At 43.6% G+C, this 18,157-nt stretch overlaps 1 protein-coding gene across 2 annotated transcripts in view; it reads right to left on the bottom strand.

The window, feature by feature from the left end:
• The window catches only part of LOC115197442 (G1/S-specific cyclin-D2), a 122,930-nt gene that overhangs the window by 7,515 nt on the left and 97,258 nt on the right, over positions 1 to 18,157 (bottom strand). For both annotated transcript variants that reach the window (XM_029758966.1, XM_029758965.1), the window contains exon 4: positions 3,741 to 3,889. In XM_029758966.1, coding sequence (XP_029614826.1) covers positions 3,741 to 3,889 — 149 coding nt within the window. The remainder of the gene's footprint in view (positions 1 to 3,740; positions 3,890 to 18,157) is intronic.

The raw sequence follows: 18,157 nt of genomic DNA on the forward strand, positions 1-18,157 counted from the left end.
CCTCAGGGAGGGCGTCTCCCATGATCGCTAACTGGCTGCGCTGACGTGGAGGAAACACGACCGTCGCCCAGCATCCCAATTTTATGCTTCATAGGTCCCCAACTTCCCACCAACATGTGCCATGTGCTCCAAAAATCTACTCCTACGAGATTAACTAAAGCACAAAACATGTAAAGGAACTGCCTGTGTCTTACCGCAAGAATGCAGGCCTTAACATCTTAAAAGACATTCCCCTCTACGCTGCTCTTTAATGCTTCAGTTTGGATCCCATGCCAAGGCCCACAGGCTTCATTTGAGAACCTTTAATGGCTTCAATATGACTATTGAAAACACCAATATGGTTTTCAGATAGGGTTTTTGGTACTTAGATACTAGGGAAGGCAGCACTTGGAATACACTGGGAATTAAGTTTGGGAATTTTGTACCCAATCCTGAGCCCCCATTCCCCCACTCTTACATGTTAAACTCTACCCAAATAAATAAAAATGTATTACAATTATTTGGACAATTCAATCAACAGTGTGAGGAGGAACCACAAGACAAACACTGCATCCATTGTGACATCACAAGAAGGAAGTTGAGCAGACAGACAAAACCATGGAATTTTTTAACTACTGTACCACACAAGGCAGTGCTACTCTGTGCAGACAGCATGGTCTGTCTGTGTGTCTGCGCGTGTGTGTGAGTGTGTGTGTGTGTGTGTGCATGTGTGCGCGTGTTGATGTGCGTCTGTGTTTAGGAGGGGGATCATGCCATACCCTGGAAGTGGTCAGAGCAACCCATGACCCCATGTACACAAGATCAATGTGAGTTCAAATGTGATGTGTCTGTCTCTCTGCTTTGAGCAATGTCATGTTTGAGCATCACAAGGAGCTATCCCATTCCCTTTGGCTATATTTCTGTGTTACACCCAGATTATTACACACATCATTGCTCAATAGACTAAACTTCCAGATGAAATTAGAAACAACTTTGGCTAAAAGAAGATCTCAATGTGAGTCAGGAGGGGTGGATGATGAGTGGAGGGATGCAGGAAGGGAAGAAAAGGGAGAGAGGGTCAGGGGAGGAATGAAGTGGGTGTGGAGGACAGGGGCGTGTGTGTATCTGGTGTCCTGTGAGTTACTCCGAGAGTAAAGATGAACGGGAGAGAGTGAGAGTGTACGCTTGCCAAGCAAAGCAGACAAAAACGTGGAAACAGTCTTCTAGCCCCTTCCTCTCTTCCTGTTTCAGCCTGCTGTGTGTTATAACAGAGAAGGACCTTCTGCGCATTTAGCTTCAATGGAAGGTTTCACATTTGATGAGCTACATTACTTTTTATGTCAATCCACTTTCTATCGTCCTACCTTTCGCTGGCAATGCTTTTGGCTTCTTGGATGTTGAGAATCAAAACAGAAGCAGCAAACAACCGACAGTAGCCCAGCAACAGAGAATCCCTTTGGTCTTACAGGAATCACAACCAATCGAAACCTCCTAGTAACAAAGTTTTAATTCTTCCTCAGCGCCAGCCTCTCCCATCATGGCTTGGCCTGAAGGCTCACTGACCGGGCTGCTGTACCTGACTGACCACTCTCTGTGCCACACCAGGTGTATCTAAGGCTATATACACATTCCCCGGGGCGGCGTGAGACGGTGACTTGTCCCTATCACATGTCCTCTCTGAAAACCACACACTCTGGATACCAAATATGCCAGCGGGATGCCAAAAGTTGGTGTTGGCATTAGCAGCCGGGCTGGCAAGAGTTTACTTTACTTCATATTTTGCCTGGCCATCTCCATCCCAGCTCTGTGCCAACTCCCCAGCCGGAGCAACAAACCAAATGTGTGTACACACTCACACTCTGTTTCATACCAAACTGACGACTGCGTTCAAACTGATATAATTGAGGTGGTTGTAGCCATTAGGTGTGGGATTGACATTAAGTGGCTGAGCTTGGAATTTTTGTAATTCATTATTACAATTTTATTGAACCTTTATTTAACTAGACAAGTCAGTTAAGAACAAATTCTTATTTACAATGACGGCCTTTCACACTTACCCTACCTGGAAAAGGAAGGGTAAGTGTGAAATGACACACCAATTCCTCTTTTGCTTTTATAGCGAGACCATAGACAGAGCAGTGCTAACCCACTGGGCACAGACGTCATTTCAACATCTAGTTTTGATTTACACTTGGTTGAGTTGTCAACTAACGTGAATTCAACGTGAAATCAACCAAAAATGTATTTAGATTTAGATTAAAAGTTGTGTGGGAAAAAATGACAAAATTCCCTTATGTTGACGAATTTTAGCAAATCCAATCAGTTTTCCATGTTGATTCAACATCAACACATAGATTTTTCTGTTGTTGAAATGACATGGAAACAAAGTGGGAAGTAATCATCAAGCATCCTCTTCACAAAAATGCTGCTCTGGCAGGCCAGTTTACTGTAGCAGAGGGCCTGTGCTGCTCAGGCCAGCCATTTGTTGTTTATTGGCTATGGAGCACGACGTCACACACCACACACTGGGGAGGGAGCCTCTCCTGCAGAGATGCATTATGGGGCATGAGAGAGAGAGGGGGTAACCATCACAAGTGAGGCGGGATACTGGCTATGCTCCCCTGGTGTCCTTTTTCACACTTCAACAGCTTTCTCCCCACCTTTCCTATCCTCTCCCACAGCTGTCTCTTGCTCTGTCTGGCAGTAGGTTTAGCAGGAGAGAGCCAGAACAGAGGCCAATGCAGCTCAGGCAGCCTCAGCCCCCCACTCTCATGCCCCCAGGTCTCCTCTCCCCGCCAGCCACAGCAGGGTCGACTGGCCTTACAGGTCAAAGGACTCTGGTCAGGCCAGAAAGCCCTCAGGTCACTCAGTCCTGCCTCAAACGAGGAGGAATGCACATGACCAAGGAATATTAGGAGGCGACCGACAGAATGGAGGTTAGCGCCTGCCATCAGGGAGTTTTAAATGACAGGACTATTATCACCCCCCTGTACACCCGCCCTCCTTCACCTACCCCACCCCTGCTCCCCTCCTAATGAAAAGAAGGTGCGGGAGCCAGCTGTGGCCCAGCCTGCCTGCCTGTGTTTGGGCTGAGCTGAGCACCCCTCCACCTCCCCCCAGCCACGGCACTGCTCTACCCCCAGAACCACACAGAGGGCCGCCTGGCCTGGCTCTGCTTCCTCAGTTTGCATTTGAGCACCACATTCTGCCTGGATTAACAGATATTTTATGTCAGGGACCTGCAAGGCCCTGGGATGCTGACTGGGCTGTGGGAAACTAACCTGGATTGAAGGGGGAAATCACTACCTTTGCATAGCAGCTCCACGCAAATGTTAGGTGGAATATACTGCCACAGGGCACTAGGGAACTATGGAAGGGTTGGAAAAGAGACATTGAGCTACATTTAGATTGACAGACCCAGTCAAATGCTGTCTATCAATCGTAATCAGTGGTTGAGGTATTTCTGTATGGGCTGTTTTTTCCGGACAGGCTGATTGGCTGAAGAGATCAAAGACTTGTGATTTTACCTGTGGTTCAACTTTGACTCACATACAGGCCTTGACTCAAATATTTTAAATGAACTTTACTGCAAGTGTAGGTACTCAGATATACCTAAATGAATAATGCTTCTGAGAAGGATTCGGTGTAGATGTCAACCTTTGCTCTTACTCATACTGTTTAGGCTGAGAAAATTACCAGAAAAAAACATTTGAAGGAGTTTTCTCTCAAGTCAGAATTGACCAGAAAGACAGGTCACTCACCACTTCTGTGTTTGTGATTTTGGCCAGCAGGTCTGTAAGACTGTCCCCCCACTGAGACTGGTCACCCGAGTCCAACTGAAGCCCACAGATAGCCGCTCCAACACTGCCCGTGGCGATCATCGATGGGGGGTACATGGCGAAATTGAAGTCTGTGCGAGGACAAAAAACATGCTGAAGTCATGACTTTCTAAGACTACATGGCTGAAATGGAGGACACATTTGTCTGTCTGCTCAAAAACAGTTATGAGGGCAGTAAAACTGATTTTAAAAGGTACCCAGCAATAAAGCTATAAAACATGTCAATTTTATAGAGCATATCCCCAGTTAAAACTAATTTACACTTACCAACTCATCCAGAGATATACACCACAAACACTCCAGGTGAGCCAGCAAACGCCACTACATTTAGTGAGTGAGATTTGAATAGTTTTCTTAAGTTCACAATTGACACAATAGGGGTACAGACAGACACGTTCCCCCTAGAGACAATCTGATAGGCTAATCTGGTGGTCATAAATAATCGCCTTTAGCACTGGCTCCCACTAATGACCAGGACCCTGGGTAATGAGGGTTCACTTGGCTTGTAAAGGAGCTGAAAGGCAAACCCTTCCACCCCACTGCCCCTCTACCCCCCTGTCCCAGTCAACCTCCCGGTCCGGCCCCTTTTCTTCCAGCTCCTGAGTAAACCGTGTGCTGTCTGAAAAAAGCCCCATAGCGCTTGGAAAGGGTGGAATAAAGAGCCACAGTCCCTCTGCCAATGCTCACTGCTGTAGGTCCTTTTCCACGTGTGGTCGCAGGCGTGCGTCTCAAAGACCAATAACCTTGTTAGCTCCCCTCACTGTCATTCATAATGCAAATAAGATAGCTTGTGAACGGGCCACTGGCCACCAGGAAGGCCACTGGCAGAGAGGGAGAGGAAAAGATTTTAAAAAACTCTTAGGTTAAGACTCCTTCTGGGTTGTTACACGAAAAGATATCTACTTTGATATTTTAAGTAGAAATGGTGCACCAATATTGCATTTTAAAAGCCTGTTATACTAAACAAAGTACCCTTTAAAGTGGAACTGACAGCATTTTAGCAACATGAAAGCTTATTAAAATCTGTTCATATACACCCCCAGGAAGACTATAACACTTTTAAAAAATATTTTCTGACAAGTGACCACTTAGATATGGTCATTTTCACATTTTCATAAATTCTTAGAAAGTTTTGCAATTACATATAGTTAAGGCATTTGTGAAAATACTATAGCAATATAGAGTGGGAAATTGACCATGCGTTTGGAATTTTTTATTTGATTTATTTCACCTTTATTTAACCAGGTAGGCAAGTTGAGAACTAGTTCTCATTTACAATTGCGACCTGGCCAAGATAAAGCAAAGCAGTTCGACACATACAACAACACAGAGTTACACATGGAATAAACAAACATACAGTCAATAATACAGTAGAAGAATAAGTCTATATACAAAGTGAGCAAATGAGGTGAGATAAGGGAGGTAAAGGCAAAAAAAGGCCATGGTGGCGAAGTAAATACAATATAGCAAGTAAAACACTGGAATGGTAGATTTGGTAGATTTGCAGTAGAAATAGAAATAATGGGGTGCAAAGGAGCAAAATAAATACAGTAGGGGAAGAGGTAGTTGTTTGGGCTAAATTATAGATGGGCTATGTACAGGTGCAGTAATCTGTGAGCTGCTCTGACAGCTGGTTCTTAAATATACTGCAGTAAATAAAACCTAATAAAAACAACTGTCTCGTCCTGGACCGGAGTCTACGCAGATAGCTGCGCCATAGCCAATCAAAGATACACTCTTAGAAAAAAGGGTTCCAAAAGGGTTCTTTGGCTGTCCCCGTAGAAGAACCCTTTTTGGCTCCAGGTAGAACCCTTTTGGGTTCCATGTAGAACCCTCTGTGGAAAGGGTTTTACATGGAACGGAAAAGGGTTCTTTCTACCTGGAACCAACATGGTTCTACCTGGAACCAAAAAGGGTTCTTTAAAAGGTTGTCCAATGGGGACAGCCGAAGAACACCTTTCTTTTATATAAGAGTGTACAGTAGGCCTTAATGCAAACAAGCCATTTGCTACAAGGGCCTGCCATCATTCACTTTGAACTGGACTGTGTGTTAACAGGCAGTTGCAACAGCGCGACTTTAGATCATTAGAACGCATTCGCCAAAAGCCAGAAAATATACCTGATTTCTGCAAATATGTAAATACCATGGGAGTCCGTATATTTGGGAACATTACAGTCGTATTGTTCAAACAACCATGAAAAGGTAAGCTCTCTCTCCCTCAGTTATGCACATCAACAACAAGATCAACAACTAATGCTAGCCAGAGCAAGATGATCTAACATCTAACGGAACATTAGATAAACCCTTTCAAACCTTTTCAGCTAGTTGGCCATCAAAATTGCACTGATAAACGATAGGAAATAGTAACTTGCTCGCCCTAACAGAGCTGGTTAGGCTGTTTGCATGTTATCTAGAGTGTTCGTGACTAACTATTACTTTTTTGCCTTGGTTTACTGAGACCAGTCCTATTCAGCAGGTGTTGCACGTTCATAAAGTGATTTTGCGTTCTGGCACACTCAGACGAGAGTGCTCTGAAATCAGAGTAAATAGCCTGAGTGAATTTGCGAATGCAAGAGATATGCTAACTGGATAACAGTCGTTCAAGTTCAGCATAGCTGCTGAACCTTTCTTACTAGCTAACCAAATGACACTTGCGTCTCTAGCTGTGTAGCCACCAAAAAAAGTAAGTTACTCACCTACTCCTCCAATGACATGACATCCTCCTAGCAGCTAGCTAGCTATCTAGCTAACGTTAGGCATTGTACTTTTAGCTTGCTACATAAATAAATACGCTAGCCTACTAGCCACGTTATGACTGACTTGTGATCATTGACCTTGCTAGTTTGAATGTATTGACATTCCTAGCCTTAGTTAAATTCGTCCGTTTTTGTCAAAAATATTGAGTAATTGAAACTGAAACAAATGTATTGGTGAATTATATGAATCATGCATTGAACAGTATCTATCTATTCTGCCAACAATGCCTTAATGTACGTCATGGAATGTTGAGTCAAATAGAACCGATTTTTAAAACCTCTTATAAAGGTGGTTTTGTAGCATAAACTGGGAATTTTATATTTTTGACTGATATGATTGCCTGTTTGTTTCATATCTGCAAAGTTGTTAAAATGCTATTTCCATTTTAATATAGACCACATGGAAAATTCAAAAAATCAGATTTTTTATATGAATAAACACTTTCTAAAGTCCAACAATTCTGCATTTTGACATGGCCCTCTGTGCACTCTCTGTGCCTTCTAGGAAGATTTTAACCGACTTTACCCCAGAATGTCTCCAAGTTTTTACCATCACCAAGTTTTCACCATCATTGTAAAGCCTTAGTTATTTAGTTGCTTTGACAACGCTATTTCTGAAGATTATTATTTATTTCATGTGATTAGTGATTAGTATACGTCTGTCCCTCATTTTAAGGTCAACCCTGTTACGTGAACTGAATTCTCGTTTTAATATGGTTAAACTATTCCTTTTTTTCATTCAAAATAAAAATTGAACATCTAATAGTCAAATCACAGCGTAAAAGCAGTTGAGCTGGCCATTTTCTGGTGTTTTGTGGTGGGAAACTGAGCGGTCAAGCATAACACGTCAACCCTGTTAGCCATATATAGGCTAGAAATGTTTTAACAATTAACATTTTCCTGTGAAGCTTGCGTTCAATTTTCACTCCCTGTTGCACAAGAAGCTTTCATTCCCCATGTAACATTGGGATTTATGGCTGCTTTAAGATTAAATCGTCAACCCTGTTACTTTAATAGCCACTTACTATAGTAATTTTCTGAGATGGGAAAACATGTTTTTTTTATGATGATGAATGTGTGCTCTTTATAGCAGAATGTAAAAATTAAGTGAAATCAAACGTTGTTACACTTCTCAAAAGTCCCTGAATTGATTGAACAACTGATCTACTCCTTTAATTTGTCTGTCTGCTCTCTGCCTGTCTCGTTCGTCGTAATAATTGGACCAAGGTGCAGCGTGAGTAGCGTTCCACATCTTTATTATAATGTGAAACTTAGCAAAATACAAAAACAATAAATGAACAAACGAAACATGAAGACAGTGAAGTGCAAATAGGCACCTACACAAAAACAAGATCCCACAAACACAGGTGGGAAAAATACCTACTTAAATATGATCCCCAATTAGAAATAATAAACTAGAATACCCCCCAGTCACGCCCTGACCTACTTCACCATAGAGAAACAATGGCTCTCTATGGTCAGGGCGTGACACTGCCCCCCTTTTCCCCAGTTTCAATTCCTTCTCCCTATTGCTCCACTCACTCTGCCTCTCTCACTCTTATGATACCGATTCAATCCTGTATTTTTTTATATATTTTTTTTAGAAACAAGCTCCTCTGAATGGCACAGATGCCCAGCTCTTTGTTGCAGCCAGTGATTTGTATTTGCGGAGCGCCAATTTTTTGTGTGCATATTAATTTGGTGCAGCCAGTAGCTGAGAGAGGATACGCAGGAGAGTGTAGCTCCATTGTCTGAAGTCATCACCTCATTTCACCCAAGTGAGAGACCCGGCAACAGACCCTCTCCGCTGATACCGATTCAATCCGACAACTGTTCAAAGAGCAGTGGAGGGGGGACTGTGGTTCTGGGGAGAGTAGGGACAAGGGGGCGAGTAGGGACAAGGGGGAGAGTAGTGGGTGTGGGGCATCGCTCTGCTGCACATCGCTCTCTAGTCTGGGTCCAGACCCTTGTGAGTTTTTGGAAGAAGAAAAGAGTCGGTCTCCCTCCCACGTCCTCACACCTCCATCCACAGCTATTCCTCTGTAGCTGGGCCACCTTTGGGCTTGAGGAGTGGACAGAGCCATAGAGAAACAGCCGATGCATTAACATATTGCCATATTCAATAGCAAAAGCAAACTGTGTGTGTGTGCAATGGCTCTGAAGGGGAGTTTCTCTTTTTTTCTCTCTCTCCAAATCAAAGAGGTAGGTCCTTTGAGAGCTGCTGCAGCAGCCCCTCGCTGCCTTTTTAACATGCAGAGCCAGGCGCTTTCTCATCTTGTGGCTCAGTGTTGACAAATAAATGAACTTATTATACACCCCTGTGTTAGCTGCTGGGCGACTGCCACGGGCTGATTTATTAATGACAACCTCCACAAAACAGGAAAGAGGGCACAGAGCCCTGAGCACTACATCAGCACTTTACCAGCACAGCTTTTTATTGTGAAAAAGGGACAAAGACATATGTGCACACACACACACACACACACACACACACACACACACTAAGCATGGGGCCTAAGTGGAGCAGTGGGCAGCAAGCTGAATTTTGGCCCCGGAGGACAAGACAGGTCTGTTGCAGAACAAGGGTCATCGACGGAGGCTACCACTCTGGGGCTGGTGGGCCAGTGGTGAGTGCTACGTATGGGGTGGAAGAATGGCTGTATTTTAGGCTAGCCTAATTGATATTCATGCTGAGGATAAAATGTGTATGTAGCTGAGTGGGGACGCCTGCGATGGACTGTGAGCAACGGCTGACTGGCCCTGCCTGCAGGCCTCTCACCCCCTTCAATGCCCCCCCATCCACTCCACAACATCCATCCCCAGGCCTCCTCTCCACTCCACTCTGCTCACCCAGCCTGCCTGCCTGGCCTGCCATGCTCACCAGGGCCAACTCCTGGGTGGGTGAGATGCACTGTATACACATTTAACTTGTAAATTAATAAAAGCTAGAAACTTGACTAACAGCCAAAAACAAAACTTTTTTTTTTCTTGTGCAATAAATCAATAGACTGTGTTCTATACAGATGCAAAGTTATTATTATTTTTTTTTTTACTGGGTTCCATTTTGAGGACCTTGGCCCTGTTGATTGATTAAGGTCATAGGCAAACATCATTTTGAGACTGGCATTATGCTGTTTCTCACCACTAATGGAGTGGACCAGGTAGTCAAAACAACATTTACAGACATTTAGCCAGACTGTAAACTACCTCTCTGGGTCAGAGAGGAGAGGCACTATAAACAACTGTGAACCTCCTGACTTTTATTGCAGTATGTCTTACTAATGCTGCATAGAATGTGAAAGAGTTAATTTTCTAGGAAAGAAGCATCTGACATTCTTATCTTGGCAGGTTCCATAACTTTGCTTATTCCATAAGAACACATTTACTCCAAAAAACCAAAAAAAGGATAGAAGAAATGGGTTTGGGTCACCACGGCACAGCCTCAAAGGCACATTGATTTGCCAGAAACAAAAACAGGAATCCTCCTTAACGGTTGGATCCTGTAACAACTTGCTTCAGTGTTGCACCACCGCGACCCAGAGACTTGAGCAACAGCACTCAGGCCTGGCGTGGGAGGAAACAGACCCCTCTGAACTGGAAGAACATGAATTGGCAGCTTTCGTTTGGAGCACAGTTAGAATCCCTCATCCATGACTTTCTGTAGTTGAGTTTCGTTTCCAGACAGTATTCGACAGATAAAATTGTATAAACAGCTGAGGAATAGCCGACCGACGCATCTTTACCTAGAAACTCCAGCTGTGCTCAGGGTGACTTCTTGTATAATGAGAACATCATTCATGTCAAACTCAAAACCCACCAGCCGCTAACATTTACTTTACTTCCAAACCTCCGATGTTATTTTCAGTGTTATTTTCAGTGGTTAATCTGTGCCCTTAGAAAATCACTTCATGCTAGGACAACTGCAACGTCCACGCATTCATTGTTTGGCCTTATGGTGGATGTTAAAAGGCCAGCCCTATTGGTACATTTCGACCAGAAGTGGTGCCTCCGCTTGACATCACTATAGCTCCAAAAGATTGGCAGCTTCGTGGGCGTGGGTGTAGGCGTGAATCTATTCAAGTAAATAATTAAATACATTTTGAAAACGTTAAAAAACAATTTATTATTAGCTAGCTAGCTACAGGAGACCACAGTGTGTAGGCTAATGAACTGATCGTTAGCTAGCTAGCTAACCAACTTTACATACTACAGCTAGTTAACTTAATATTAGCTTGTTATCTTGATGTAAGCCTATTTATCATTGTAAATTAAAAACGTGTGCTCCAAATGTGTTTGTAGATAACAGCAATGGAAGAGAGTGAAAGGATTTTCTGCTCCAGCTTTCAGAAAAGGGAGTAGGTATACTAGTTAGATAGGGCAGGTTGTGCGATGAGATTATGCAAATATCTCTAGTTTTAATCCCTAGAGAGGAAAACTATGAAGACAGAAAGAGATAATAGTCAGGGCTATCTAATTGCAATACAATTATGCCTGTTTCTTTGTGATGTCTGTCCTCAGATATGGAGAGCTGTGAAAGCCTGTCTGCAGATGAGGTCCCAGTGAATGTCCCAAGAGACTGCTGGCGCATCCTTGTATGTCATGGGTTGAATGTGTACTTATGTTAGCAAATGTTGTATACAACAATACAGTTAAAAGTCACACACAAATTATAGGCTACAAACATATTAGAACTGTAGCAGGCCAATCCTTCTTCTGCAGGTAAACTGTATGCTGGGTGTGCAGACTTCTGTTACAGCCCGGCACTAACACACCTGATTCAACTAATCAAACCTAATGAATTGATAATAATGTGTATTATTGCTGGGCTGAAATAGAAGCCTGCTCACCTAGTAGATCAGGGAGTAGAGCAAGGTTGGCCAACTCTGGTATGGACTTTTTGGTTCACCTGAAATGATGCTTTTGTAATAATAGCCTACTTGCTAAGATGTCTAACATTTACAAAAGTTAGATTATTTGTACATTTTGAAATTATATTTTGATTCACTCAATGATGATTCATTGAAGTGAAGTGTTTAAACTTGTTTTATTTCTTTAAAACATTATTCAAGATGAACTAGTGTCAATGTTCATTCATCACAGATCACAATTCTGCAATAAAAAGGTGTGAAGGGGATCTGTCTCTAATTTGTGTTTCTATGTTGCTTTCTCAAATGAACATTACATTTTTGTCCAGTTGTGAGCTCTCCAATTTAAAATGGTACCAGTAGATAACGTATATGAGGCTAACCATAAAACAGATTTTCTACCACATTATTCTGACATGAAATTGTTTAGTGCAAATCCAACCCTTCCATTTTAGGTACTGTACATGAAAATACAGAGCTGGTAGTTTGAAGGCTACTTAAACATATCAAAAAAACTAATGTGGAGTGTTGTAATTCTACCTTGTTTATTCGCTGAGAATGATTTTGGAATACAGAGACAAAATCAGAATGTCAATGGGATGGAGGAGGATTGCAGAGATGTTGGTGTTGATGGTGGGTAAAGAGAGATTTGCACAACAATGTTTGCAAGTCAAAGCCACAATTTCCTTTTCCCAAAGTACCCATTCATGTGCATTTAGGCCTATGTATTTTACAGGAAGTGACCTATAATCATCATTGTCATGACACCAGTATAATTAAAGAGCCATAAGCTATACTAAAAATCTAATTTTATTTGTCACATACACATGGTTAGCAGATGTTAATGCGAGTGTAGCAAAATGCTTGTGCTTCTAGTTCCGACAATGCAGTAATATCCAACGAGTAATTTAACCTAACAATTTCACAACAATTACCTTATACACACACGTGTAAAGGAATGAATAAGAATATGTACATAAAAAAATATATGAATGAGAGATGGTATAGAACGGCATAGGCAAGATGCAGTGGATGGTATAGAGTACAGTATATACATATGAGATGAGTAATGTAGGATATGTAAACATTTAAAAGTGCCATTGTTTAAAGTGGCTAGTGATACATTACATCAAGATGGCAAGATGCAGTAGATGGTATAGAGTACAGTATATACATATGAGATGAGTAATGTAGGGTATGTAAACATTATATGAAGTGGCATTGTTTAAAGTGGCTAGTGATACATTTATTACATCAATTTTTCCATTATTAAAGTGGCTTGAGTTGAGTCAGTATGTTGGCAGCAGCCACTCAATGTTAATGATGGCTGTTAAACAGCTTCTATCTCAAGGCCATCAGACTGTTATTCAGACTCTCGGTCCCTGCTTTGATGCACCTGTACTGACCTCGCCTTCTGGATGATAGTGGGGTGAACAGGCAGTGGCTCGGGTGGTTGTTGTCCTTGATGATCTTTTTGGCCTTCCTGTGACATCGGGTGGTGTAGGTGTCATGGAGGGCAGGTAGTTTGCCCCCGGTGATGCGTTGTGCAGACCTCACTACCCTCTGGAGAGCCTTACGGTTATGGGCGGAGCAGTTGCCGTACCAGGCGGTGATACAGCCCGACAGGATGCTCTCGATTGTGCATCTGTAAAAGTTTGTGAGTGTTTTTGGTGACAAGCCAAATTTCTTCAGCCTCCTGAGGTTGCTGCGCCTTCTTCACCACGCTGTCTGTGTGGTTGGACCATTTCAGTTTGTCCGTGATGTGTACGCCGAGGAACTTAACTTTCTACCTCTCCACTACTGTCCCGTCGATGTGGATAGGGGGGTGCTCCCTCTGCTGTTTCCTGAAGTCCACGATCATCTCCTTTGTTTTGTTGACGTTGAGTGTGAGGCTATTTTCCTGACACCACACTCCGAGGGCCCTCACCTCCTCCCTGTAGGCCATTTCGTCGTTGTTGGTAATCAAGCCTACCACTGTAGTGTCGTCTGCAAACTTGATGATTGAGTTGGAGGCGTGCATGGCCATGCAGTCGTGGGTGAACAGGGAGTACAGGAGAGTGCTGAGAACGCACCCTTGTGGGGCCTCAGTGTTGAGGATCAGCGGGGTGGAGATGTTGTTACCTACCCTCACCACCTGGGGGCGGCCCGTCAGGAAGTCCAGGACCCAGTTGCACAGGGCAGGGTCGAGACCCAGGGTCTCGAGCTTGATGATGAGTTTGGAGGGTACTATGGTGTTAAATGCTGAGCTGTAGTCGATGAACAGCATTCTCACATATGTATTCCTCTTGTCCAGATGGGTTACGGCAGTGTGCACTGTGATTGGGATTGCGTTGTCTGTGGACCTATTGGGGCGGTAAGCAAATTGGAGTGGGTCTAGGATGTCAGGTAGGGTGGCCTTAACTAGTCTCTCAAAGCACTTCATGATGACGGAAGTGAGTGCTACGGGGCGGTAGTCATTTAGCTCAGTTACCTTAGCTTTCTTGGGAACAGGAACAATGGTGGCCCTCTTGAAGCATGTGGGGACAGCAGACTGGGATAAGGATTGATTGAATATGTCCGTAAACACACCAGTCAGCTGGTTTGCACATGCACTGAGGACGCGGCTGGGGATGCTGTCTGGGCCTGCAGCCTTGCGAGCTTTGACACGTTTAAATGTTTTGCTCACGTCGGCTGCAGTGAAAGAGAGCCCGCAGGTTTTGGTAGTGGGCCGTGTCAGTGGCACTGTATTGTCCTCAAAGCGAGCAAAGAAGTTGTTTAATCTGTCTGGGAGCAAGACATCCTGGTCCGCGACGGGGCTGGTTTTCCTTTTATAGTCCGTGATTGACTGTAGACCCTGCCACATACCTCTCGTGCCTGAGCCGTTGAATTGCAACTCCACTTTGTCTCTGTACTGACACTTAGCTTGTTTGATTGCTTTGCGGAGGGAATAGCTATACTGGCTGTATTCGGTCATGTTTCTGGTCACCTTGCCCTGATTAAAAGCAGTGGTTCGCGCTTTCAGTTTTGCACGAATGCTGCCATCAATCCACGGTTTCTGGTTTGGGAATGTTTTAATAGACGCTGTGGGTATGACATCGCCGATGCACTTGCTAATAAACCCGCTCACCGACTCAGCGTATTTGTCAATGTTATTGTTCGCCGCAATGCGGAACATATCCCAGTCCACGTGATCGAAGCAATCTTGAAGCGTGGAATCCGATTGGTCGGACCAGCGTTGAACAGACCTGAGCGTGGGAGCTTCCTGTTTTAGTTTCTGTCTATAGGCTGGAAGCAACAAAATGGAGTCGTGGTCAGCTTTTCCAAAAGGAGGGCGGGGGAGGGCCTTATATGCGTCCCGGAAGTTAGAATCACAATGATCTAGGGTTTTGCCAGCCCTGGTAGAGCAATCGATATGCTGATAGAATTTAGGGAGCCGTGTTTTCACATTAGCCTTGTTAAAATCCCCAGCTAAAATAAATGCAGCCTCAGGATATGTGGTTTCCAGTTTACATAGAGTCAAATGAAGTTCGTTCAGGGCCATCGATGTGTCTGCTTGGGGGGATATATGCGGCTGTGATTATAATCGAATAGAATTCTCTAGGTAGGTCATGCGGTCGGCATTTGATTGTGAAGAATTCTAAGTCAGGTGAACAGAAGGACTTGAGTTCCTGTATGTTGTTATGATCACACCACGTCTCGTTAATCACAAGGCATACACCCCCGCCCTTCTTCTTACCAGAGAGATGCTTGTTTCTGTCGGCGCGATGCGTGAAGAAACCAGGTGGCTGTACCGACTCCGATAGCGTGTCTCGAGTGAGCCATGTTTCTGTGAAACAAAGAACGTTACAGTCTCTGATGTCTCTCTGGAAGGCTACCCTTGCACGGATTTTGTCTACCTTGTTGTCAAGAGACTGGACATTGGCGAGTAGTATGCTCGGGAGCAGTGCGCGATGTGCGGAGCCTACGTCTACGGAGCCTGACCAGAAGACCGCTCCGTCTGCCCCTTCTACGGCGTCGTTGTTTTGGTTCGCTGGCTGGGATCCGATCCATTGTCCTGGGTGGTGGGCAAAACATAGGATCCACTTCGGGAAAGTCGTATTCCTGGTCGTAATGTTGGTGAGTTGACGTTGCTCTTATATCCAATAGTTCCTCCCAACTGTATGTAGTAAAACCTAAGATTACCTGGGGTAATAATGTAAGAAATAACACATAAAAAAAAAAATACTGCATAGTTTCCTAGGAACGCGAAGCGAGGCGGCCATCTCTGTCGGCGCCGGAAGTTCATATATGACAATCATAATGTTAAGATACCATAATCCAATTGGTAGCATATTACATGGGAAATCCATGCTTAGTGTATCATTTACAATGTTATAATGTGTTACTGGTGATTTCTATCCTTTGGTAGGCACATTTCACAATACAATTTATTTTTGTATTTTATTTATTTCCCCTTTATTTACTCAACACATTTACAAATGGTGGCTTTGATCACAGTTTTGAGGTTTAGGTTGCTTGATGTTCATAGCTAGCTAGCAGCACAAGCAAACATCGTTGGGCAAATCTCTCTTCACCTACCATTAACACCAACAATTCGCTACAATCCTCCATGCCATGGACCTTATTTTGTCTCTGTATTCTAGCAAAGTAAAATCATATAGAATTGGAAAAACAGACAGCGATGATTGGCTTTCCTACATCTTTCTTGGTTGTGCTTGCCCGGAACTAATGACAGGCTTAACAGTGTTTCATGAACGGAAGATTTTCCTCACATGATTGGTTAACGGCAATGGTGGCCGCGTGCAATTTGCATAAAGTAGAGCAGAGCTGAACTTTTTCTATTGCTCCGCTCACCTTCCCACAATCCTCTGCGCATTGCTCCACGTGCTCCCATTGAAAAGGAATGGGGTGGAACTTTGTCTGGTGAATTGGGAAGTGGTGGAAACGCTACCTTAGTCTGCAGTTTCAGCACCCCTGAACAAGGAGTTTGTTGTACTTACCCAACACCCCTTATTTTCTTATTAGTGGTAGCTACAAGCCCCCCCACTTGTATCAGCCAATCACAGTTTACCATTCCCTGTGCGCCTCACTGAACCCCGCTCCTGCCGTCAGAGTGAGACCGTGGTCAGAAGATAATTAACTGTTTCTTAAAAGCATATGCATTTGACCTGTGTTTAGTGCGTGCATCTAAGTGTAAGTACTGTGACATGTCATGCTAGCCCGTTATGTTGTCTACCACATGCAGTGGCGACCCGTCATTCAGGGCAGAGCCTATAGCGCTCTGCTAGTGCCCTGTTCTACATGGTCCTCCCGGATCAGCCTTTAGTATTTTTCAGTGGAAGTCTGGCCGCCCCCAGGTTTTCTGATGTGGTGTTGATAACCACAGTGAGGTGAGGCTAGTTCAGGACATACCATTCTATGACACACCGTGTATCACATTCCTGTGTGCACACTGTGAGGAAGCTTCCTCTAGCCTCATGGATGGATGCTGCAGATTAATCAGACATCAATGGAGTTGGTGCGGACGGAGAGAGGAGGTTCATTAGTTGGAAGAGGAGGAGGAGGAATAATTTGTTAGAAGCTCTGACTAATCAAATCAGAAGCCTTTTCTGTTAACAAACACGGGTATAGAATTAAAGACCTACGCCATGCAGTCCCAGTGGATTGTAAATCCCACCTCTAGTAAAGTAGTCGGATGAAACTGATTATTAGACAGGTTCAGGCCTATCTGCTTCCTTCCACAACTAGTGATGCGCGGGTTGACTCATAACCGGCAGTCCCCACGGTTATATCCATGTGGATGAAGGGCGGGTGGGTGAAGGGCGGGTTGAATAAAGAGAAAACAATACCTTAAAACAGTCATAAATGTCATTCTTGTGCAATTTATATCTATAGGCTACATTGAGGGTTTCTTTCATTATTTTAGGCTGTCTGGCATTAGTGCATAAGCTTAAGATTTAGCGCCGAAAAGCCTACACGCCAATCGCCCAATGGTTTTGGGAATGGGCAGATAAAGTTCCTGTCAATCCACAGTGGCAAAAATAACAATGTCGGAAAAGCTGTGAAAAGAGGGTTGAAAATAAAGAGAAGGGAGGGCCAGAAAATAAATGTTTGGGAAAGAGTTGGTGAAGTGGTAAAACATAACATAACACTATGTTATGTGTGATGATTGTGAGGAGCTTTGCAAATTTGACAGTCACAAAACCGGGACCTCAAATAGGCCTATGTCATGTCAAAGGAACTGTAACCTACTGTTCAGATGGGTTAAATGGAGAATGAAATCTGGACACTGACTGTAGGTCTATAACCTCTCACATAGCCTTAATATTAACTCCTGCAGAATTAAGCATTTCTTGCAGTAAAATGATACACAAAATGTGGGCAAAATTTTGACCTGGGAACTGGAGTGGAGAAATATGTTTTTTCTTTCAGCCTCTTGAGAGAATTTGAATGCTCAGTTAAATACCACAGAGGTGCTATCTTTATCAGCATCATAAAACTGATAGTATTTCAACCACATAAAATATGCATCCAAGCCTAACTGAAATCTTACCAGAAACATGTTGGGTTGTTTTCACAGCTTTATATTTCCTTAAAACCGGTCAAATTGATCGTTCCAGTTTTTTTTTCTTCCTAATTGCATTTTCTCTCTGGCCCCTAAACATCTTTGCTCCGTGAAAGAAGATGACAGAGAAAAGTTTACCAATGTCAACTAGATTGAAGCATTCATTCTATCGA

The sequence above is a fragment of the Salmo trutta genome, chromosome 7, assembly GCF_901001165.1.
Source record: "Salmo trutta chromosome 7, fSalTru1.1, whole genome shotgun sequence".
Classification (NCBI taxonomy): domain Eukaryota; kingdom Metazoa; phylum Chordata; class Actinopteri; order Salmoniformes; family Salmonidae; genus Salmo; species Salmo trutta.